Here is a 24,032-nt window from a genome sequence, read left to right as displayed (position 1 = left end):
ATGTGTTCAAATGGAAGGTAGACCTCACTGAAGCTTGTATTGTAGCCTACTGACTGGAGGATTCTGGAGCTCCTTGTGTATGCTCTGCCATATAATAGAATAATCACTTTCACAAAATGATTCTTGCTCATAAACACATATTTACAGCTCATAATTTATATCAAGTTACTAGAACTCATACATTATTCCCCCACCTTGTTTTTTTTTTTTTTTTTTTTTTTTTGGAAAGAGGGCTTCTGCGTTTTGGAGTGTTTGTTTGTTTGTTTTCTTGGCAATGATGGAGCAGTTATAAACCATCTTACAAAGGTATGTTAAATCTCCTAAACATAAAAGTTTTTGGAATGTTTAAACACTCATATAGAGGAGTGGTTATCAGTTCTGGCTACAGTTCCACATTTCTTGAGGACTTAAAATAATTGCCATTTTCTGGATCTTTCCTCAGACCAAGTATATTAAAATCTCTTGGGTGGGGGCAGCTGCTGGTAGCTGTCCATCGGTTTTTGCATTCTGAATTCTCAAGGTGATTTTGCTGCCTGAGGATCTTGAATGAGAAGGGAATTTATGAGAGAATTCACAGGATAACTTTCTTAAGCCGACTGCCTTTATCCTCATTCTATTTTATACTGCTTGATTTCTAAGAAATCCACCCCCACTCCAAATTAAGAAAGAATTCTAGTTTTCTTTTTAGTATCTTTCTTTGAGGTTGCAGGGAAAGCTGCAGTTCCTTGTAATCAGCTTTCTTTCTTTTCTTTCCTTTTTTGTCTTTTTGAGACAGGGTTTTATGATTCAGTTCAGGCTGGCCATGAGCTCACTTTGTAGACCAGGCTGGTCTCAAACTCGTGGTAATCCACCTGCCTCAGCCTCTAAAGGGCAGAAATGACAGGCATACACCACCATGCCCAGCTTGGAAAGGAAAAGAAAAGAGGTTGGTTCCTGGGAATGGGGTAGAGGAATTTCAGTGTTGTAGGGAAAGATGCAATAATAAGTGTGATGTTTATTGGACACTGGTTACACATATAAAGTACTATGCTAAGTATGTTGCATGAATTATTTTATTAAACTTCATAAAAATTCTTTGAGAAAGATGCTACAGTTGATATAATTTAACAGGCAAGGAAAACTGAGCACAGAAAATACCAAAAGTTTTCATTGGTGGAACCAAGATGGTAGCAGATGGAACAAACTAAGGTAAACTCAATGTATGAGCCTTTCCTGGTGCTCCAGATGGGGGACAATGACAAACAAAGACAGGAACTGTCTGCATCAGAGTATGGCGAGTGGGAGAGAAGGAGGAAAGAGGCTCTATTATCATAGGTCTGAAACTGAATCTTAAGTCCAGATTTTCTTCCAATAGTTAGATCCTGGAAAGATGCAGATACTGTATTCCATCAAATCAAAAATGCCAGAGAATGAAGTTATATAATTATTTCATGTACATTATGAATTATTTAAAAATGCCACCCACTAACTGTGACCTGCTATCAATTATAAAATGCATCCAAGTTTCTAAAGTTGGGGAAAAAAAACTGTGTATCTTAGGATTGATGAAATACAGTACAAGCTGTGAACTCTCATGAACTTCGTTTTGAAACTGTGGAAATCACTCAGCACGTTGGGGAGGCTCCTGCCAAAAGAGGCCAAAAACATAGTTCAAACAATATGGAAAATAATCTGTACTGCATATTTTAATATGATTTGTTTGCTATAAGAATTGAATATCCATAGATAAAAAGTAGAGAAATCACACTGCATTTTAGGTTTTGTTACTCAATTTTCTTATCTGCAAAGTGGGTTGGGATGAGGCTTACCTAACATATAAAAACAAATAGCACAGTGCTTGGCACTTAGGAGGAGAATGAAACCCACATTTTTCTGCTTTGTTATGTCTGAAGAGATTTTTTACACAGTTTCAGTCAACTTCAAAGAGGAATAAGGAAAATAAAAGTAATAGATGACCAAAATTATTTTGAAAAAAGAGACCATATAATTTAAGATAACAATGCCTGTTTGATGCTGCTCCAGAATAGATCTACATTGTAAGATGAAGCCAACCTATAATCAATTTTGAGCTAATGCTGCATGAAAATCTATATGCACAATGGAGAATATTTGTTTATAATCAGGAGAGAAAGAAATTATATACACAAAAGTTTCCAGTCCCTGGTTAAAAATCGTACTCCTTGGCATTCAAATTCATAAGGAATTTATGTGACACTTAACTCACACTTTTTAAATAAAACTTATCTTACTTTTTCAGTCAAATTGTTTCTAGTATAAAATGATGAATTTAGAAAATTTCAGATTTATCTGAAATTACCAAATGATTTCATAACTAAAATGGCCTCATTATTTTGTAAAGGTCAGAACAGATATTTAATCAGATTAGATAAACTTGAACTTCAACCCTAAGTATTATATCTTTTACCGGAGTTTCAGTCATTTTCAAAGGGAGCTCTCCATGTGCAGCCTGTATTAAACAATGTGGTAACTGCAAGAATTAGGGCAAAGGTATTTGCCTGTGCCTCCCAGAAAGACCCACACTTGGGGCATGAATCAGAAGAGTTGTATAGAGCACTGTTGGGTGAGAGATCAGATAAACGACCACACTTGGGAAAATATTGAAGCCTTAGACTGCAGTATTCACACAAAGGTACAAACCAATGCCACGCTATGGGCCACAGAGAGTCATAAAGCTTTCAGAAAACACAGGACTGTTCTTTTGAAATACTCAGTGTTTACTTTGAAAGGTTCAGTGACAGGGAATAAAGGGTTAAGTCTTACAGTGTGTTGATACCTTCAGAAGGGTTGGGTCTAAATTCACACTTTGCTGAGTGACAGAAAGTTCTTAACTTTTTAGGATACAGACCTCTTCATGTCCTCTAAAAGTCATCCATAATTTGTTAAAACTAACCCCTGACACTAGGTCTCAATTTTTAACAGAATACCTTGAGTAAAGCCTTTACTATCTCACACCTCCATTCAGCAGTCATCTATTGAATACCAGGCTCTGGACTCTTTTAGGCAGTGGGACCTAAAAGCCTTACACACAGTAGGTATTCAAAAGCCTCTGTGGCCTGAAGAGGGAGATAAAGATAAATGGAGCTCAAGAAGGGCTTGCCTACCAACAGCCATGGAGCTTGAACTGGACTCTCCTTGCTTTTTCATACTCCTTCTGATGCTGCTACTGGTTTCCTGGCTTCTCACTAGTTAAAGGGCAATACTTTAGTAGTTGGCCTCATCTTCCCAAGCCTCTCCATACAGGTGAGCAAGTTCTTAAGGAAATAAGAGCTTGAGTCCAAGTTCTCCAACGTGGTCTGCAAGATCCTTTGCGACTGGCTGTGCTCTAACTACTTGGGACTTCCTCTCTCATTCTTGAACTCCTCTCCCTGTCTACTCGGTTCTTGTAGGTCTTTACCCCACACAGGTCCATTTACCTGGGACAGTTGTCTTCCCTCTTTTCTCTGCCTGTTGAACGTCCATCAAGTTGTTCTCTAATTAGGACAGAACCTAAGACAGTGATGACACACCTTTTAGAACTTGCAGTGGTACACACAGCCTGCTGCGGGACGCATGCCGTGGGTTTGCCACCACTGGTCTAGGACACTACTGACAGTAAATGCAGTAACCTTTCGCTTCTCTGTTTCTTTCCTGGTGCTATGGTAGTACACATCCTTCTCTCAGCCTTGATCTGTGTTATCTTTTAAAACTTCCTTTAGTGACAGTGAGTTTCCTGGGTTTTGTTCATCTCTGTGTCTCAAGGAAAGAGACTGGTGTAAAGCAGGGCTGTCCATGACAATGGTCCTCCCCCATTGGAACAGAGAGTAAGGAGAAAAATAAGGACACTTGTCACTTTTCTATAAAGCTACATGTGTTTATTTTTCCTTCTGAAATTATGTATCTGGAACTTTTGCATTGTGAATGACCTTTAATTTCTTGCAAGACTAAAACAAAATGGTGGAATCAGAACAGGAGCGATTCTTCTGTATAGGTGGGAATCGGCATTTTGGTGCTACCAGCCAAGTAGCTTTTGGTATGATACACAACCTTTCTGTGCCTATTTTCTCATCTTTAAAATTGGGAAAATATCAGCAGCCAATCCCCAAAGTTGTTATGAATGAGAATTAGATAATATATATTAAGTGTTTCTTACATGGAAGCCAGCACTCTTTCTGGTATTGACTATTAGTTATTTCTCATGTGAAACTGTGGTAATAGGTTATTTTGTTAATATTCTTAAGAAGCAAAACTAAAAATTAGAAACAATGTGGTCATCTTTCATATCTTCTACCTACCTGCCATCTACTCATTACTCATTTTTGGAATGTTACTGGTCTATGAAATGCAGAGGTCTGGGAATCACTTTTGTATTTGTAATTCTAAAATGGGTACAGACTCCTAACTGGTTTTCTTAAGATTTTGGAGCCTGTGGCTAACATGGCACCACTGTCAGAAACCTTTCTGAGGGAAATTTCCTGACATTAACTTTCTATATGTGGCCAATTAAACTCGTATTCTCTTGAATGAGGGGCTGGTTTAAAGGTTTCACTGCTTACGCATAGATCTAAGATTGAAAAGACAGGTGTTTATGCATCAAATAAACATAGAGACAGAATAATACACTCTTTAAGGTTAAGTTTCAGTTCTACCAAAAAATAGGATTTCAGCAAAAAACGGTGTAACTCTAAAAATGATCTTAAATATAAATCTTTGGAGAGTTAGGGTTTTTCTAACACATTCTTTCTTGAATCACTATAAATAATGAATTAATGTGTCTATTTCTTTAGGCAGAGACCTCTTACATCAGCAATAGTTAAATATACAGTTTAAAGAAAATAATATCATGTCAGTAATATAAAACCCATGGGTCATACTGGCCAATTAATTCCTGTCTTCCTGACCCTTTCCCAAATCCCTTCTAATCCTACTATGTAGAAAGACCCATCTTTATACCCCTCTGCTGTGGTGTCCCCTACCCACCTCAGGGCCTGATATATAGCAGTCTTAACGATTATGTTATTTTGTATTGGAAAGGAGGGAGGCCTATACTTCTTGGCCACCTACCAATGCAAGTACCCTTATGAAGTTATTTTCACATGTATATTATCAAATTATTCACAGTTTTTATTAACACAGAACAAGAGAAATAATGCCTTATTCCTATGACACAGGACGAAGGAGAGAGAAAAGCTTCATAGACTTCAGTGCCCTGTTCTTGCCGTCTCACCTGATGTTTATAGAGCACCAATATTCCGTGAGTTTTTAACTCAAATTTTTTTCTACCAGCTTCATTCTGCATTCTAGGTCGTTCTACATGTGACAGTACAACATTTCAACCCCTTTCTACCAATGCCGTTTTGACAGCTTTTATTTACAGTTCCCTGGGGGCCACACAGTGATACAAAAAGAATGAACTCAATGGAGGAGTCAGATCCCATGAGCAGGATTCTATCTAATGGATGTGTGCAAAAATATAACTCAAACATTGTAAGCATTTGTACTTTAAATTCAATTATCTATAAAAATAAATATCTAGAACAGACAATTAATTCATTTATTAAACTTACATTAAACATTTTTTGCATACCAAATTCTGTCTGCTAATAGGGGCACGAAGATATCCAAATACAAAATAACAGTAAAGTCTTACCTTCAAAAATATCCCAGTCAATTGAGGTCACATTCTATATACTTCAAAGATTCCTTTTAATTCTAAAAGTCTACGGATGCACAGCCTGGCAATCTAAGTTCTATTAAGCCAACCATAACATTAAAAAACAAAGCATGTTTCTTATCTCAGATCAGCTACAAGCCCCGAATGAATATTAAAAGTGTATGGCACATCAGGGAACTTATATTAGGTTTCAATGACCAGCGGTTATGTGACAATTCTAATGAAAGATTAGGCAACAAACAAACAAACAAACAAACTTTCCTTCCAATCACACTTCAGCACCTAAACGGTGGGAGTTCTTAGTGTGTCCATTCCCCTTTTTCATTTTTGGTTCTATTGATGAAGTACAATATTTGAACAATATGTGTGTGGACTTCAAATGGTGACAGCAATTACAGCTGGGAAAGTGGGCTGGGAAATTGGACACCAGACCGTACCTTACTATGAGAACAAAGTAAAGTGTATTTATTTTATTGGACAGTTTGAATTTATTATAGGTTGCTCACAATTTCCTGTCTCATTTCTTTAGTGCTATTAAAATTTATGTCAGGATATCTCAGGTTATCACACTCTGGCACCCCCATATTTATGCCAACAGACTGAACTGACTTACAAAAAGTCCCCAGACAAAAATTGAAGGGAAAATACCCAAAACTTTAGTTGGAGGATGGCAGAAGCGTTGGAAAAAATCTGAAAAAGCCATGAAGATGAAAATGGAAACTTCGTGAAAATTAATGTAGTGTAGAATTGGCAAACATACCACTTATTTCTTTAAACAAATAGAAGAAAGAACCCGCTTATGAGGTGCACCCAAATAATTCACAGGTGGTGAAACTATTAGAGTCCGGCAATTTTTTGCCTAAGAAGTGAAATAAATCTGTATTATATAAGGAGTGTGTTTCACACGCATGGTTCTTTGCTATTGCCTTTCTCTCATCTGTCTTCCTTTTAATGCACAAGGTTATTTTGGCTTTATTGTAATTATTTTAATAAGAATTTTAGATGAAACCCTAGTGAGGATGAGAGATGCAATGTATTTCAGTAACTGCACTTACAGCAATGTAATTCCAACGTACTGTGCTTGTTGTTTCACGGATTTTGGAAGTTGCAAAGTTAGCACCATATTGTGAAAGCCGGAGATTGTAGTCTGTGAACAAGATGCCACAGTGATAACGAAGCCAGTGAAATTTCCCAGCATCAGTGATGGCGAACTTTAGAGCTTTCGGGGAAACAAGCATGTCAGCACAGCATGTGTGCCGTAGATTTGCCCCCACTGCCCTAGGAGTGGATCACATAGTGGTGGTTCTCACAAGGATAACAATTTCTTGGAGGAAAAAACCCTTTAAGCCTAAATAACTAGTCTTAATTAAATTAATTCCTTAAATAATCTTAACTAATTAATACAAACTATTTTAGTCTGTTTTGTCGGAGAAGTTGAGAAAGAGAAATTGCAAAATTAATTTTTAATATTTCAGGTCAAGTAGTGACTGAAACTATACTGACAAAAATTTTCATAATCTGTAGGAAGCCATAATTTCTAATCACAAATACCTAAGGTTAAATAAGAAGGTCTAAGTTACAGAAATTTTATTTTCAAGCTGAACCAATTCACAGAATACAAAATAACAATAGAAAATCACAATGTAACAGCTATGTAACTACTATCTGTGGAAGAGTTTATTTTTAAATTAAAAAAAATCTAACAACAAAGTGTCTAACAAACTAACAAGCTGCTCATTGCTAGAACTGTCTGTTAACTGTCTTTCATGAGGCCATATCTGTCTCCGCTGGAGCTTACGTTAAAATTGAGTAGACAGTTGGTGTTAGATCTGTGCCCACTGGAGTTTGGCTCCTGCTGGGTAGATCCATGACTGCAAGCAATCACTTGAAGTGCTATGGCTCCTGAGTTTACAAAGCCCTGCAGCATGTAATGATGTGTCTGCCTCTCACAGCGTGCTAAGAGTTAGACAGGATGGGCAACAGAGCATGGCAGTGCAGACCAACATGAAGACTCATGTGACAGGGAGAGGAGTGGGAATCAGTGCTGCGGGCCACATGGTTACATTTTTTTTTTTTTTTTTTTTTTTTGTCTTTTTCCTTTTTATCGGTACCCGGGATCGAACTCACGACTGCCTGCTTGCAAGGCAGGTGCTTATGCCACTGAGCTAAATCCCCAGCCCCCACATGGTTATATTCTAAGGCCAGAACTTTTTTTTTTGTTTTTTAAACACTGTTATAGTATTGATGTGGTCTGAATGTCCCCTTGGGGTTCACTGGGACTGGATGCTTGGCTTTCATGTGGTGGTTGAAAGATGGTATGGATCCTCAAGAGGTGGTGCTTCTGGGAATATTTTGGGTTGTTGTGCACATGTCCTTAGAAGAGACTATGGGATGCCAGTCTCTCTCTGCTTGTGTCTGGATCAAGATATATAACCTTGTTACTCCTGTGTGGTGGGTGCATGTTTGTAATATCTGCACTTGGTAGCTGAGGCAGGAGGATCACCATGGTTTTAAGGCCAGTCTGGTCTCCATAGTGAATTCAAGGCCAGTCTGCACTACACAGTGAGACCCTGTCTCAAAAAAAAAAAAAAAAAATCCAAAACAATAGCAACAACAAAAATTGGCTCCCCGCACACTCTTAGCATTTCTATCTGTGCCATGCGGTAACACAGTCAAGGAATGATGCTCACCACAGAACCTGTTGTGCCGTTTGGACTTCAGCCACCAAAACTGTGAGCTAAACACACCTCTTCTCTTACTAAATTAGCTACCTCATGTACGTTTCAATTCTGACAAACTGCCAATGAGTAGAGGTACCTCCATGAAAACTATGTTAGTTTGAGACTCAGTATGCTCAAAATATGTGTATTACTGTTGGTGGGAATGCAAATCTGTACAACCATCATGGACAACAGTATAGGAACTCCTCCAAAAACTAAACACGTTCTACTTATCAACCATACAATCCTCCTCTGCCACTGGGTATATATCAAGAAGTCAGCATATTACAGGGACACCTACATACCTATGTTTATTGCAGTCCAGTTTATAGTAGCCAAGATATGGAGCCAGACTGCATGCCTATCAACAGATGACCAGATCAGGAGAATCCGGTATGGCAAATCTACATAATGGAGTATTATGCAGTCATAAATAAGATCACAATTATGTCATTTGCAGGAAGATGGATAGAACTGGATACCATCATATGGAGCAAATAAGCCAGACCCAGAAAGACAAATCTCTCATTTTCTCTAATATACAAAATCTAGAATATTAACAAATAAGACAAAGATAACATAAAACAGGAGAGATACTGTTACTAGGTAAGAGAAAGGTAAAGGGGAGGGAGATATAAGGCAGGATAAAAAGAGGAAGAGTTTGATCAAAATATATTATGTCCATGTATGAAAACAACATTTTAAAAATTTAAATGAGGCTAATAAAACTGCTGCAAAAATTAAATGAGATAGTATTTCTAAATATCTTAGTGCAATATTGGTGCTTACAAGACTCGATCAGCACTAATTATTTTTAAAAGTGTGTTTTAGTTTACACACTGCTGTAGTTCATATCCTATTTACTTGTTTGCCTTTGGGACTCTGATTGTCTCTGTCATTTTGCTCATCCCTCAGTTTCCTGATCTCCTGTTTCTGGAGCTGTCTGGTGTCTTTCCTACAGTCTTTGTGCTCCCCTTGGATCTTGGAGGCTCTGTGTCCTTAGCCTGGCTGTTTGGTGTTGCCTGGTTTTAGAATATTCCAACTGATTTACCTCAGCTCTGCCCTTTTTGGTTTCTTTATTTATTTCTTACCATTGCTCAACTTGTGGATTCTGTGTCTGAAAAACTGACCTATTTTCTTATTTTCCCTGCAGAACTGACACAGACCCCCAAATATTTAGCACATGCTAGGTATGTAGTAAATTGCAAATTACAAGATTAACCACCATTAGATGACGTGGCATCTCCTTATTTCTTTGTTTCCATACAATACAAGGAAAGTTGTACTATTGCTTCTGAGTAAGTCCTTAGCACGCATAGCACCTAATTTGAAGCGTGCGTTATTTTAAAAGATTTTGGTATAATAACACATTTGCACAAGTTTGAGTGTTTCCACACAACAGAGCATTTCTTCCTGGTGGTTAAATAAACATTCACAGTGAAAGCCTGCGAGAGTAGTGGCGAGAGGCAGTATTCTGTGCAGTCACCCAGGGACCTTGGCCTTCCAATTGGTAGCTTTTCATTCCTTAGGGTCTAAAAATCCTCTACTCAGTTGTCTGAATCCAGCAAAAGAGACTGATTGCCACTTAAGGATTATGTGGGAGGGGTTTGGTCTACAAACGCCATACGTCAGTTACACCTGTATTCACTCCACAGCGACCCAGCGCCATCCAACACAGGGAAGGTTGGGAAATATAGTTTATCTATGTGCCTGAAAATAAAAATAATGAGCTTTGATCAACCCATAACACCATCTCTGCTAAGATGAGAGCTTTATAACTATTTTTAAGTTTTATAAAACTATAATGTAAATGTCATTCTTCCTAAGGACATGTTTTGGGAAAGGAAAAATACTTAATGACTTAATGGATAAAAATATATGAAACATGCTGAATGTTTCCCTGTGATTGACAACAGCCAGTTTATTGTTCAACTGTCCTTATGTGGCTATATATTTTTAAAAGGCAGAAAGAGGTAGAAACACAAAATACAGCTTGTCTTTAGAATTCACTTGTATTTTTGACTTGGTCTTACCTAAACCAGAAAGAATAAAAGTATTTCACATAGAAAATTAATATTCACCTTTTCCCTTCCTTTCTGTACTTAAGCCTCTTTCGTTATTTTCTTGTTGAGTCATTCTTATTTCTCTACTTATTCTTTCAATAATAATGTTAAGATTTTTTCTTTTTTTGGTCTTTTTCATTTTTATCGGTACCAGGGATTGAACTCACGACTGCCTGCTTGCAAGGCAGGCGCTTATGCCACTGAGCTAAATCCCCAGCCCAATAATGTTAAGATCTAATTACAGAGCATTCTGATAGAGGTAGGAGGAACAAGTTCCTTTTTCTCTGCCCTCCATAGCTTTGTGGGACAGACAGGAATGTAAGTTAAATACAAGGTTAACAATAAAAGAGGCAAACACAGATAGCTAAAAAATTATTTCAAAATATATTCAAGTATTTTAGCAATTGTAATTAGATATGACACCTTCTGAGATGGCGTTACTAAGAGCTGATCACATACGTAGCTATACATAGGTGGAATTTTGAGTGAAAATAGTCAAATGCAGAAATTATGGTGCTTTTTTCTAAGAAAGATTATAGTTAGTTATTAATATAAGTTATATATATGATAAAAATGGAAAATATTATTGGACACAGGAACAGTCAAATTGATTCATAAATCCTGAAATTCTTAGAAACACAACAAATGAAAAGAGAGAAGTCATGATTGGCTACAGACTGAAACTGTACCCACTGGGCCGTCTCCCTGACGTGGCCAGAAAAGTGTCACTGATTGTCTTCCATGCTGGGGGCTCCAGTTAGCGAAGTGCCTGGCAAGGGAGGCAGAATGGCTAAGCTTTTCTCAGTGTATTTTTTAATCTTGAAGTTCGGGAATTGGGGAGATTTAGTCACTTATTTTTGAGCTCATGGAAAAAAGGGGTTGATAGCAGCAGCTTAGCCCAGTTAGCAAGCAGGCTCCTCACACAGCTGTGCTGGCCTATTTCAATTAGGATCCTTTAGGACTTACATCACCTCTGGTATGCCAATCCTAAGCTGCTCATGAGCCAGCGCTGCCAATCAAGCCAAAAGCCAACCACATGGTACGAGCTTTATGATGTAGACAGAAAATGACATGAACTTGTCTCATTTTGGTAAAAACACAAAGTTTGAAGCTAGCTCTCTAGAAGGAAATTAGTAACAAGGACAAGACTGTAAAACTTGCTTTAGACACGTTTTCCTGTGATTATCTCAACACACTTAACCAGCAGGTTATTCACTGCGATGCAAGGAATGCTCTCACTGGAGACGAGACTTGGTCTTCATGCTACAAAGAGGTCACCTCTGGGTCATTCTCCCCAAGAGAACACAGAACAGTAGAACATGCTTACTGAGAAAAGGGTAGAAAGAAACTTAAATAACCAAATCTCAGAAAGTGTCATTCCTGGAACTTGAAAGACATACAAGTTACAAGCACAACTGTCTCTTTACCAAAGAAGCTGGATTATACTTATGATGTAAACACACACACACATACAAAACCCCATGGAAAATGTGAAGAATTAGAGGACCATGAGAGTCTCCATAAGTCTCTTTCTCTCTCAATTTAGTTCACTAGCACTTTTAATATCTGTACATAAAGGTGCTCCATAGGTGCTACACAAAATGAAGAAACTCACCAGGCATTTTCCTGGATTTATTTTTTAAATAAAAGAAGACGATGTATTTGGAAAAGGACAGAAAAATAGAAGACAGACAGTTACCCTGGAAGAGTAGGGACCATTAGAAAGGTGAATATCTACTTGATTTTTTCTTTTTTTTTGAGACAGGGCTCACTATGTAGTTCAGGCTCCCTTGAACTCACATCAATCCTCTTGCCTCAGCCTCCTGCATGCTGGGATTTCAAGCATGAGTTACCACGTACGGCATCACACCTGGATTCTTATTAAAGCCATAGTAACAATAGATGAAGGCCCACCATAAGACAACTTTTGTGCATTGAGCTAAAATAAACAGTTTTTTAAAAATGAATAACTTGTATATTTCACCAAGAAAAAATTCCAAACACTCTGACTTTAATTTTGATATTGAGCTATAAGAATAAAATTTATGCCTCACCTAAATTAGAGCAATAGCCTATCCACACTGTGCCTGAAGATTTCTTTCCACTGTATTCATATCTGTTGCTAAAGGAACCTCAGCATGTACTAACAGTCACCTAAAGGTACAAACACATATGTTCACTTATTAATTCTCTCTTTCTCTCCAAAATCTTCACATAGAGTCTTTCAAAGAAAAACTTTCACGGCATAACAGAATTCTGTAGTTCACTAGTGACCACTATTGGACATTCTTTCCATAGCTTTTATGAAGCAATAGAATAGTTTAACATGAAACTAATCACAGGGCCAGGAAGTAGTCCCAAAGACAGAAGCACTCAAAACAGGATCCAAAGAAAGCAAGCTATATTAAAAGAAGTTCACAAACAATAAAGACAATAATGTTTAAATAAATGCCATACAAATGTTCTACAGATTTAGGAGAAAAATCTTAAACTTTGACTTATTGACAATGTAGGTATGAAAATTAGGAACACAGAGGGAACAGTTGTAGAGAAGTGCCTATGTTCACACAGAGTCCTGCACACACACACACACACACACACACACACACACACACACACACTGCTGGAGCGCTGGAACAGGCCACAGTCTGCTGTAAATAAGGGATTTAACATTCATTCCACAGACTAATGGTACTTCTCCCTATCCAAGATAGATCCACTTAGATAATAGAGGAAGTGAGTGCCAGAGGAACTAAAGGGAATGGGCTATTGTGTTTGACTAGTTTCCATGTATAAATTAGTACTGAGAAGAAAAAGAAATTCAACAGAAAAACACATGTACCTTATTATAATTCCTAGTGTTACTCTTGCAACTCTCACAATAGCAGGCAAAAGAGTTTAAAACCACTTAAAAGAAATGAGAAAGCAAATGCAAATTTCATTAAATGCCTTCCTGACAAGAAGTGATTTGACTTCAAGTGTAGATGGACACATGTGTCAATGGCTGGTCATGCTTTCTGTCATGTTTCTTTGGAGCTAAACAATTGAGACAAAGGAAGGAGAATAAATAGAGAAGAAGGGTAGAAAGATTGGGAAGTCACATTTTGTGGCTTAATTTAACTTGAACATCAAAACGAAATCCACTGACCAGTTTTATCATCCAACTGTGCGCAGAGTTTTTTAAAAAAAGCCTATGAAGTATGCACTGTGGATGAAAATACAGGTGATAACTTAAAATGGATATAAAGACACGTGATAATGCCCTGGATGGAGAGACACAGAGATAATGTTCTCTCAGGAATGATGTCCAGGAAGGAAGAGGCTTTGACTGAGCTGAGACTCAACAGCACACGTTGTTCACACTCAAGGACCACGTCCAGACACAGACGATGTAGCTGTCAAAGATGCGAATGCTATTTTGATGAAGTAAAAAGTAGACACACAGGATTTTTTCTAAGTAAGTCAAAGAAACCATTAGAAGTTCTACAAGTAAATGGCATCTTGTAATACATAAAAGAAGTATAGGAAATACAAGTCCTCTAATCCCATTTCTCTATCAAGTTTGAAGGTTGAACTGATGATGTCATACTTCTAATATTAAGTCAACTACAGTTCAGGTTAAAATTCACTTTCTCCTCAGCCAGCAATGAAGTTTGGCTACAAAGATAACGGAGGCAGTGAGTGAGCAAGTAAGTGTACCAAGGATCCACGGCATTGTTCATATCTTAAGTGGCCAAGATGATGCAACAAGTGCCCAGATCACTGACAGATAGTGCAGACCACCTCCTGCCATTGGGTAAATCATTTTAAACAGTTTATAACCCTAATACAAAGCAAAACATGTATGTTATCTTCATTATGTGGCCTTTGGTTCAAATATAAGCTTGCTTCTTTGGCTGTAAAATGGATTTAACAGTGCTTTCAAATGACGAAAGCCTAGTTTTTGCCACCTTCAGACACACAATACAGGACAGCTCTTACTAACACCGCGACTGCTTTGCACACAGAAGTATCTTGGCACACAACAGCCAGCCCTTTCTTTTCTAGTGCAACTCACAGATTCACATTGAATTTAAACACAGCATAAAACAAGCCTGGGTTTAATTTTAGTTTAGCATTGTAATGTAATTATTGTAATTTAAACATGTGTTAAGTCCTTCTGAGATAAGCAAACAGTCGTTTTTCCATGTAAGTCTAATTACATGCTCAAATACATATATGAATATTTAAGATATCAAAAAGGAGTATAATGCATTTACCAAATGGTACCTGTTTCCGAATGGGAGAGTATTGCTAATGCATAATGAGATCATACTTCCATGTGAAAATATAAAAAAACTCATGTGTATTGGTAATTTACTTTATGGTGTCGTTTAATGGGCAAATGACACAGACTTTTAAAAAAATCACAAAGAAGGAAAGACGAGACAAACTAATGGTGTATACAAGTAACACATCCATATGGAAAAAATGAAACACCTTTTATAAACTGCTTGCTCCATAGTCATAAAGCACACCTAAACATTCTGCTCTTTATATTCCTCAGAATAGCTAAAACTGGTTGTCTATTTATGTTTAAAATTCAGTTGGCCTTTAAATGTCTATGAAAAATTAGAAGTATATTTATAGGTGCAAGTCAACACTATACATTTTTAGCTATAAAGATGAAATTATGAAGACATAGAAATGTATAAAATATTTAACCAATGCCTGACTACTCTACCCAATGGATCTTCCTGGGATTTTTCAATTTGCATCCCATGGCTTACTGCCCTTCTTGAAAATTATAGTGTTGATCAAATTTGTGACAATCAAAGCTTAATAAAATATTCCTTCCTCATCCGAAGAGTAAAACAACTTATATACTAGTTACATTTTTACCTTGCTACCTTCTTAGGAAGTTCTGGCATGCCACAAACGTGACAAGGAGACCTACAATCACATTTGTTTGGAATCTGTATGTACAAATTTTGGAATAAAACCCTCAGATGAGGTTTATGAAAGTGCTTGCCCAGAACACTCTGGTTTAAAAAATGTGCATTGCTATTAATATTTTCAGTGTAGATTTTTTTTGGACAGTAAATGTTCATTTTCTGCCCATGAAACAAAGTATGAGTCACAATAGAACATTTACTTTGAGTCAAAAATGCAGTGTGTGCTGATGTTCAAGCCCAGAGCATCTTATCACTATGACTGGGGAATCAAGCGTACAAAAAGTCATCATTTTTTTTTTTCCTCCTTCAAAAGTAGATCTGAGATCAAAGACTGTAATCTTCAATTCATAAATACTAGCTTAACTTGTATCCATAAGTGACTTGCAGTAATTATGAGCTATAATTTGGATAGGCTGCAGAGAGGACTCTCTGTGCCTTTTATCTGGTTTTGTAGAACATGAGTATAGCAGGAAAATAATTGATAAAGGACATTGTGGGGAAAGCCCACACAGTCTATCCTTCAAAAAATTCCAGGAACACCACAGTGAGTGAGTTTGATTTCGGGACGTCTGTTATCCAAATTCCAAGCATACACACAACCACTTAAACAGTCAGTCCTCGGCTCACAGACGCTAGGCAGTATATCCCAAAGTTCACAGTATCAGTAGTTTATATACCTGTAACTAATTCCAGAAAGCTTTGCGGACTTAATTTGCTTAGGAAGTTGGGGTTACAACTCTGGAAAGAGTTGTTCTTTATTAATCATGTAAATTACATTACCTAGAGTTTGCACACACACACACACACACACACACACACACACACCCCAAATTAACAGCACCCAAACGAAATGGCAATAGCAACATATTGAAATGAAAAGGCATTTACCAGGAGCAGGAAAGCCAGAGAGAGGAGCACTGTGCCAGGAGTTGCCCGACGGCAGCATTCCATGCTTGGATCTTTGCCGGAATCCGAATCGGACACTGAATAAGCTGCTAAGTGCTCCTCTGCCTGCTGTCACATCCAGTGCTGGTGCTAACACTCCAGCCCTGCCTATCAGCTTCCATCAGCTCTGCTCACATTTCCTGGCTGAGGGCTGGGTGGGTGGACGGGTGGGGGGTAAGCTCAATGGAATCTCTCTCGGAGCAGGCAGCCAGCCAATCAGGCTCCTGCTAATCAGACATGCTGAATAACAAAGCGAGTGGGACAGAGAAAGTGTAACCGTGTGAGGCAAAAAACGCTGGGGCGGGAACGAAAAAGAAAGCAGAGCCAGAAGCAGAGCCAGCACAGCAATGCCAGAGATGCCGAAGTGCAAAAGATGAAGCAGTCGTGTGCTTTTAACTAACCTGCTCTGTTCTGTGTGAGATGTTTCTGTTTGCCATTTGCCTGTGCAAATGTCTGTTGCTTTGTGAAGTACAGTAGCTCCCTGCAACTGGGTATTGTTCCATTCAGGAGAGAAACTTAATCCCTGTCGATACGGAACATATGCCATAAAGGAAAAGAGCATAGTCAGAAACGGACTTAATATGCCCTTTTATACATTCTGTATAATAGCTTTTTTACTCTTTCATAAAGTTCCTCTTTATTTGCCCCTCTCACTTGCACAAGAAATCCTGTAGAATTTGTGTAGGTACCTCATTAGATCAGACAGTAACATAAGTTATTTTGGGCATTAAGGGCTTGACTTTGGGGGTAAAAAAGCAAGTTGCTTCTTTGTAATGTGACAACTTGAAATATCTAAGGTTGACTAATTCTAAAGGCACAATTAGAAATTTAGATTGTCTAGTTTGGAAAAATGAAATCCTTAACGAAGACTGAAGGATGAGTAGGGCTGCAGTTTGAGGGCTGAGGAACTGCTTGCTTTTGACACTTTGCCACCTCTCAACTTTCTGCTTTAGCAGAGCAAGGGAAAGAAAGGATGAATTAAATTGTCGGTGAATCCCCAAACCTTTAACCAGCATCTCAGCTTGCTTTCCTCCTGACCCACGTCCTTTCTCAGAGCTGCTATAAATGAGGTTCTATCTCCTTTTCCCACCCACTACTGTAAGAGCGCTGGACAGACTGACCTCTCAGGTCCAGCCCAAACATGGAGGAAGTCCTAATGAGCTCTGGACTGATGACAAGGCTGGTGACAGCGAAGAGGAGGCCAGGGAGCTTCTGAGGCTCTTTAATCCATGGCCAAGTGAGGCTTGACTCTATCAGAGGAGGATTTTACTTGTCTTAGAAAAGTGTTAAGTGTCAAACAAGGACACATTTCCTCCTTATCGGCTAAGGAAATCACTGAATTTTGAAAGACTGAAGCAGCAAAGCTGGCCTCACATCTTCATAGGTGAGTCACGGAAACTTTTTTTCTTTGCAGAGCTGAAAGCTGAGGAATAGGGGTGGTGGAGAGAAAAGGTACTTAGAATTAATGTTCTTTCTTGTATTACTTAAAAAAATTCCTGCCAAGAGGTCTGAAACACACAAATATGGGAAACCTGATCAAGACTTAGTAGGCATGTGATACCTGCTGATATACCTCTGGTGTTGCTTTTCAAAGGCGAAGACAAGCAGGTTGATCAATTTTGGTTACTTACTTCACATGGTATATCAGTGAAAGGGAGCTGAGCTTTAAAAACCTCATTTTAAACCTGCCATGAAAGTTAAGGGGATAGTCCTTTCTCTTCAGTATCAAATATATAGGAGTAAGAAGACAGTACAAATCCACAAAAATAGTTCCTATTTTTGAAATACACTTTTTTCCCCAAAAGAGATTAGTTTTGCAAATCTCTTTAAAACTAGCCAGTGTCTACAAGCTAAGTAGTATTCACAAGTAGATGTAAAAATACTGGACTGCTCTCTGAAATACCCCTCACATTAAAAAAAAGCTTAATTGATTGAAATAAATTTTCAATCGTAATGCTGTGCTATCTCTCTTTACACCTGGAGCTTTGGGCTACTCTCTCTTGCTCCATCCCCCAACCCCCACCCCCTGCCCCACCAGGGGCATTAGCTCAAGATTTCCAACTACTTCCACAAAATGGAATATTTTACATAGCCCGATTCCTCCCTCTTAGTAGGTAAACATCACTCATTAGGTAGATCCAAAGGAAAAAACAAGCCGGGGAGAAGGAATCCTAACAACAGTGCTGATGGTGGCCAGAAAGGCCGCAAGGTCAGAAGAAACCCTGACAGCTCTCTGTGTGCTAGTCTAGTCTAGACTCCTTTGTGCTTTGGAAATATATGCCGTTTCTAAGTTTTGGGGGGGCAGGCCCATTTACGGCAAGGTTGTCCTCCAGTGAAGTAAGCCCCCTAAATAATAAGTCAGAGTCCTGCTCACTTGCTGAATGCTCAGAAGACAGCCTGTCTGCATGGTCTCCTGCTTCTGGTTTCCATGCTCCTGCCATGTTTTTCCTTTTGGCAGTGTCAATAAAAACTAGAAAAAACAGTTCTTGCTCTAGAATTAACACAGTGCAGCGAAAGCTCTGAGTTTATTATAATTTTGGAAGTAAAAAAACAAAATCAAGTTGGGTTAGGGTAATTGGGGAAAATTTTAGAGACGCAGTAATTCTGGTAATTAATAAAGCTTATATAGAATAAGTTTTGCAAAATGATGTCACATCCACTCTCACATTTGACCCGACTACTTTGTGAAGTTAGTGGGGTGCTTATCCTTTTTCACGAGTGAAACTGGCCTCAGGCATTTAAGGGACTTGCTAAAGGCTCTACAATCTAGTATTGGCCCTTGATCCATTTCTTTTGACTTCAAGCCCACTTTTTCTTCATGTTCATGTATGTGACTATTGTTATGCAAATACTTGGAGGTATATACAGACTCAGATGCTGGCAGTCTGGTTGAAATGTGATGTGCTGGAGGGGGAGTGTCTTTAGCAAAGGGAAAAGAGCAGGAAGCAGGCTCCCCAGGTGTACCTTGGATATAGGTCACTGTTACCTGATGATGGCAAGTGTCTTACTTTCGTCTACAGCGTCTCCCCACGTTGTCATTTCTGAGACCATTTTCAGTGCCAAAGGAAAATAAAATAAAACCCTGGTAATCTAGATCCCTCCTAACAGCAGCCGGGAAAGGCCCTCATGGCATGTGAGCGGGGCATTGGCTTCGTTCCTTTTTCCTCTTCAGGTATCTAAATTAAAGCCGTCTGCAAGTGTCTGCACAGCAGCAGCAGAAGCCACGGCAGTCGTAATCCTGGTTCCTGGCTCCGTGAACAATATATTAGGTGAAAGGAAAGCAGCAGCAAGAGTGGGTGTCAGAGCTGTCTGAAGCATCGTTCCAAATGGTATGGATTTAACAATACTTAATTTAAAAAACACCAGCTCGGACAGCCGCAAGCTGCTAGCCTTCAGTGTGCTTTACGACGGGAAAGAATGAGCTAAACATTCAGAATTTCTTTCCCTGGGGAGAGTGCTTCACAGTTTTTCTCCAAAGCCACCTGTCTTGTCCTTGAGGTAGAGCCTCTTTGCTTGGCCTTTAGGTTGCAAGAACCAGTGTGGAGAGGGCAGAGGGTCTCCTGCAAAGAACTCAGGGTTAGGGCCTGAGCTCGCTTTCTGCATGGAGGTGGTGATGGCAAGGTGTGAATCTCGTTTCCGCAAAGGGATAGGGTGATGTTCTGGACATCCCCTGCTAATTCTGAAACTTAAAGGAAGGAAAATGGTGGAAGGGTGAGTAAGACAAAAATGTAGGGAAGAGTCTGGTGTTCCCGGGGAAGCACTGAAATTTGAACATAAATTCCAATTCCCCCAGCATCCCGTGCATACAAGTGCCACTAGAGCATATGGTATAATTTTCAAATCATCTTTCATACATGATCCAATGTGATATGAGCAGAAACTCCATGAGATAGGGAGTGATTATGCTCTACAGCTTGTAAATAAGGAAACTGGTGCTCTTATACTGTTTAATACATGTGCTTCTCACAGTTACTTAATGGTTAGGGAACTCAGGCTTACATCTAAGGCTGTTTAACTTTCCCAAGGGTCACTATAGAAGGAGTTGCTAGACATAGCTACATATATCAAGAGTCTCTGATGCATGAACTTTATTAATTTCATGTAATATTTACGACAACGATATATAGTAAATATATCTATCATCTTCACATAAGTATTATTTTTGGTGAATTAGCGGTTAAAAATTCATTTCAACCAATGCTTTCCTGATCTGCAGAGGCCAGAAATTTCAAAATAACACTTTTTAGACTCTCTTGCAGCTACGTTATGCATATAACTTGGATTTGATTCCTTCAAGGCATTGATCAAATATTTAAAAGGGGAAAATGAGACAGAGATCATACTTTGTTCTCTTGATTCATAAACACAGCCACAAATAGGGGCTGGGGATTTAGCTCAGCGGCGTAAGCGCCTGCCTTGCAAGCGCGTGGTTGTGAGTTTGATCCCCGGTACTGATAAACAACAACAACAACAACAACTCAAAAACAGCCACAGAACAGTGTAGTTTGTCTGAAAGCATATCGACCAGTAATTCTACCTGTGGGTATCAAGAGACAGTGCATTTATTAGCTGGCACAGAGGACGTGGACACAGCTGTCCCAGCCTACGCATTCACATTCAGCTCTTTCACTCACCAGGTACTCCTGGCTGTGGAGGACACAACAGCTCCTGTAATAATCTGATCCTGCAAAGCACATGCAACTCTTCTGAAAGCTCGCAGTAGCACCTTTTTCTTTGACAACTGAAAATTTCTCTATTAATACATCATTTTCTGCTTATGATAGAGCAAATTCTGTTCTCTGCAACAACATTTTTACTGTCACAGCCCCTTTCACACAGAAGAGCACCAGGCACAGTGAATTAGACAACCTGACCTCTCATATCCTGAAAGTGAGGAGACAGAATCGGAGCCCAACTAACAGGAGTCCAAAACCACTGAGCTGTACTGCTTCAGTGCATGGCGCAGCCCCGGAGAGCTCCAAGCAGCAGAGATCCTTAGTCAGGAGAAGCCAAATAGAAACTGAAGGAGACCTGAGATGTGCAGAGACTTCTAGATGAAAAAGAATCTAGGAAATGCTTAATGCTTAAGTGTGGAGAACAAGGAAGTACAGGGAAGGCAAAGAATGTGAAGTTCGTTCTGGCATTTGCTCTTATTGGTTGTTCAACAGGCAGCAAATGTGTTTTTAAGTTTTTTGTCCCACACTCACTCTGCCCCACCAAGGTCTTGCTTTCTATTCAAAGTGCCTAGCAATTCATGTTGCTTACGGGCAAAACTGAATAAATTTTATAATTTGATTTATCTCTAGCTGTCTGCAGCACCAAAGATCTCAGCTTACATTTTTTTCTCTTGTCCACAATGAGTATTTCTGGGTTCATCGTACTATAGTTACTTGATTAAAGTCTGTGACCTCAGTCAATAGCAGAAAGGAGTTCTGAAGACTGTTTAGTGTCATGGAAAGAACTCAGATTTTGGATCCAGACAATTCAAATCATAGCTGTTTCATTTATTACTTTCTTAAAAGATGCTAAGAAATAAATGGATGCCAGTTTCTGAGCCCAAGGAGCTTTGTTTATTTGCTGTTGTTTCAGGCTGGTGAACAATGAAACTGATACTGCCACAGGTTGTTGCGGGCAGTGAAGTGAAGGGTTTGCCTGGTGTCTAGCTTAGCAACTGATATGAGGAACTCAATAAAATGTTACTATCTTAGGTGGTGGGTCTATGCGTGTTCACTGCATTCATTTATCAAATTTTCTATTTTTTAAAATTCTGACAAAATGCTGGGGAAAATATCATAAATTTGATTCTAATTTTTGGACCCCTCCAAATAAAACAAAACAAAACAAAACAAAACAAAACAAAACAAAACAAAACAAAACAAAACTCATAGCAGAGTCCCGAGTAAGCTGGGAGCAGAGAACTGTGCCCCACTCTTAAACCCGTGGTCTTTCTCATTTTTGCTTTTTAGCAAGGGTCTGTCATGGGTCTCAGAGTTTTTTAATTAAATTAGATCCGAACTATGCTTACTATATACCTACTGTGTGCAAAGCATGATGCTATAAAAATTCTGGTAACAAAGAATCTATCTTTTGTAGCTTTTTTGACATAGACAAGCTTATCAATGTAATCACTGAGGTTTGAATTATGGTTGTAATATCCATATATTAAACCCAAGTGTAATATATAAATCTAAGGCCCTAGATTCTCAGTTCCATATTCCTTCCATGACATCATTCCCCACAGATAAAATAATTACACCAGAGCCAGATAATAAGGTGAAGGACTGTTAACAGATTTATAGACAATATAGAGTGAGCTGTCTTGAAATGTAAAAGCCAAATTCCTCAGCGTGGCATTCAGAGGCCTTCCTGATTTGTTCCAATCCCAGGATGATGGAGAACAATACTCTGCCCAATTGAAATACCTTCTACTGCCTCAAACAGCCAAGCAGTTTGACTCCTGGGTATTTGTTCATCCCATTCTTTCAGCCTGGATACTCCATCCTGCATTCATTGTCTTGCTAAACTATGTTTTTATCCTTTAGGATATAGTTCATGTCAGCTCCTGCACAAAGCCTTCCTTAATTGTTAAGGTTTTTTGAAAACCTCCTTTTGCTCACTTACTTGCTGGAATTTTTATGCATTTGGATACATTCTTTACCTGTCATAGAGATGAGCCATTGTTTTAACAGAAAAGTCTTCTCCATTATTTTATTATTAATATTATTTTTATATGATAGAGGTTTTATACTTGTTCATGAGTTACTGATCATTTTCACTTCTGATTTCTTTTATTGTTTGACTATTAAAGTTATTGTTTTCAATTTATTTTAAATAGTTTTCAATTTTTAGCTTCTAATTTTAATATCCAGTCATCTAACCAACCTAAATAGCAAGTACTGTTTCTTTCTCCGCACCTCTGCTGATTTACTCCCCAACATCTACTGGTATTTTTGTCACCCACCTTGTGGGTAAGTAGAATCTCTAAACTTTGACTAGACTGTCAATTCTGACAAGGTAAATATTAAAGTTGTGAACTTCTTGTGTGCAATCACAGAACAAAATACAGTATATTGTACATAATTTGCATTAGTTATAGTTGCATTAGTTATAGTTGTTTGCATTAGCTATAGTTATATAGTTAGTTATAACAATCACATTGTTATAATTGTGAATTAACATATGACAGGTATACAAGATATCAAGAAAAAATGAGAGGGAGCCAATGGGAGAATTACACAAGAAAAGATAGTCTCTGAAAACTAAGAAAAAGGTACGTTAAGATGAAATAGAATTTGAATTTTAGAAAAGCCATTAAGCCATGGAAAATCCTACTTTTCCTCTTAAGTAATAGAGGTCATTGTGTCATCTTAGGTTTTATTTTACTTACACTGGTTAAACTAACTAGCTCAATGACTTCCATGTGGAGTTAATATTCTCTCAAGCCATAAATATCAATATTATTGCATTACATTACAAATTTACAAATATAATTACATTACATTGTACATTGTAATGTACATTACATTACATTAAAATATCAATATTATTACAAAAATTACAGAAACTATCAATGAAACAGTGAAAAAGAATCTACAACTGAAATTAATTTGCAGTATACTTTTAGGTAATTTAAAATTAATAAATTAAAAATATATGCACATATTTTGGAATGGCTAAATCAAACTAAATGAATATATAT

The 24,032-nt window shown here is 38.2% G+C and overlaps 1 protein-coding gene across 3 annotated transcripts in view; it reads right to left on the bottom strand.

The window, feature by feature from the left end:
- The window catches only part of Adamtsl1 (ADAMTS like 1), a 927,295-nt gene that overhangs the window by 374,602 nt on the left and 528,661 nt on the right, over positions 1-24,032 (bottom strand). Inside the window, exon 1 of one of the 3 annotated variants that reach the window (XM_013155112.3) lies at positions 16,277-16,572. The exons of the other annotated variants lie outside the window; for them this stretch is intronic. Coding sequence (XP_013010566.2) covers positions 16,277-16,339 — 63 coding nt within the window. The 5' untranslated portion in view covers positions 16,340-16,572. Of the gene's footprint in view, positions 1-16,276; positions 16,573-24,032 lie in introns of those variants that run through there. 3 annotated transcript variants of the gene reach the window in all.

Source organism: Cavia porcellus, unplaced genomic scaffold, assembly GCF_034190915.1.
Source record: "Cavia porcellus strain 051 isolate PalLab524CR breed Dunkin Hartley unplaced genomic scaffold, mCavPor4.1 scaffold_1, whole genome shotgun sequence".
Classification (NCBI taxonomy): domain Eukaryota; kingdom Metazoa; phylum Chordata; class Mammalia; order Rodentia; family Caviidae; genus Cavia; species Cavia porcellus.
Note: the sequence above shows the minus strand (reverse complement) of the source record. Positions and strands in the feature narration are given on the sequence as shown.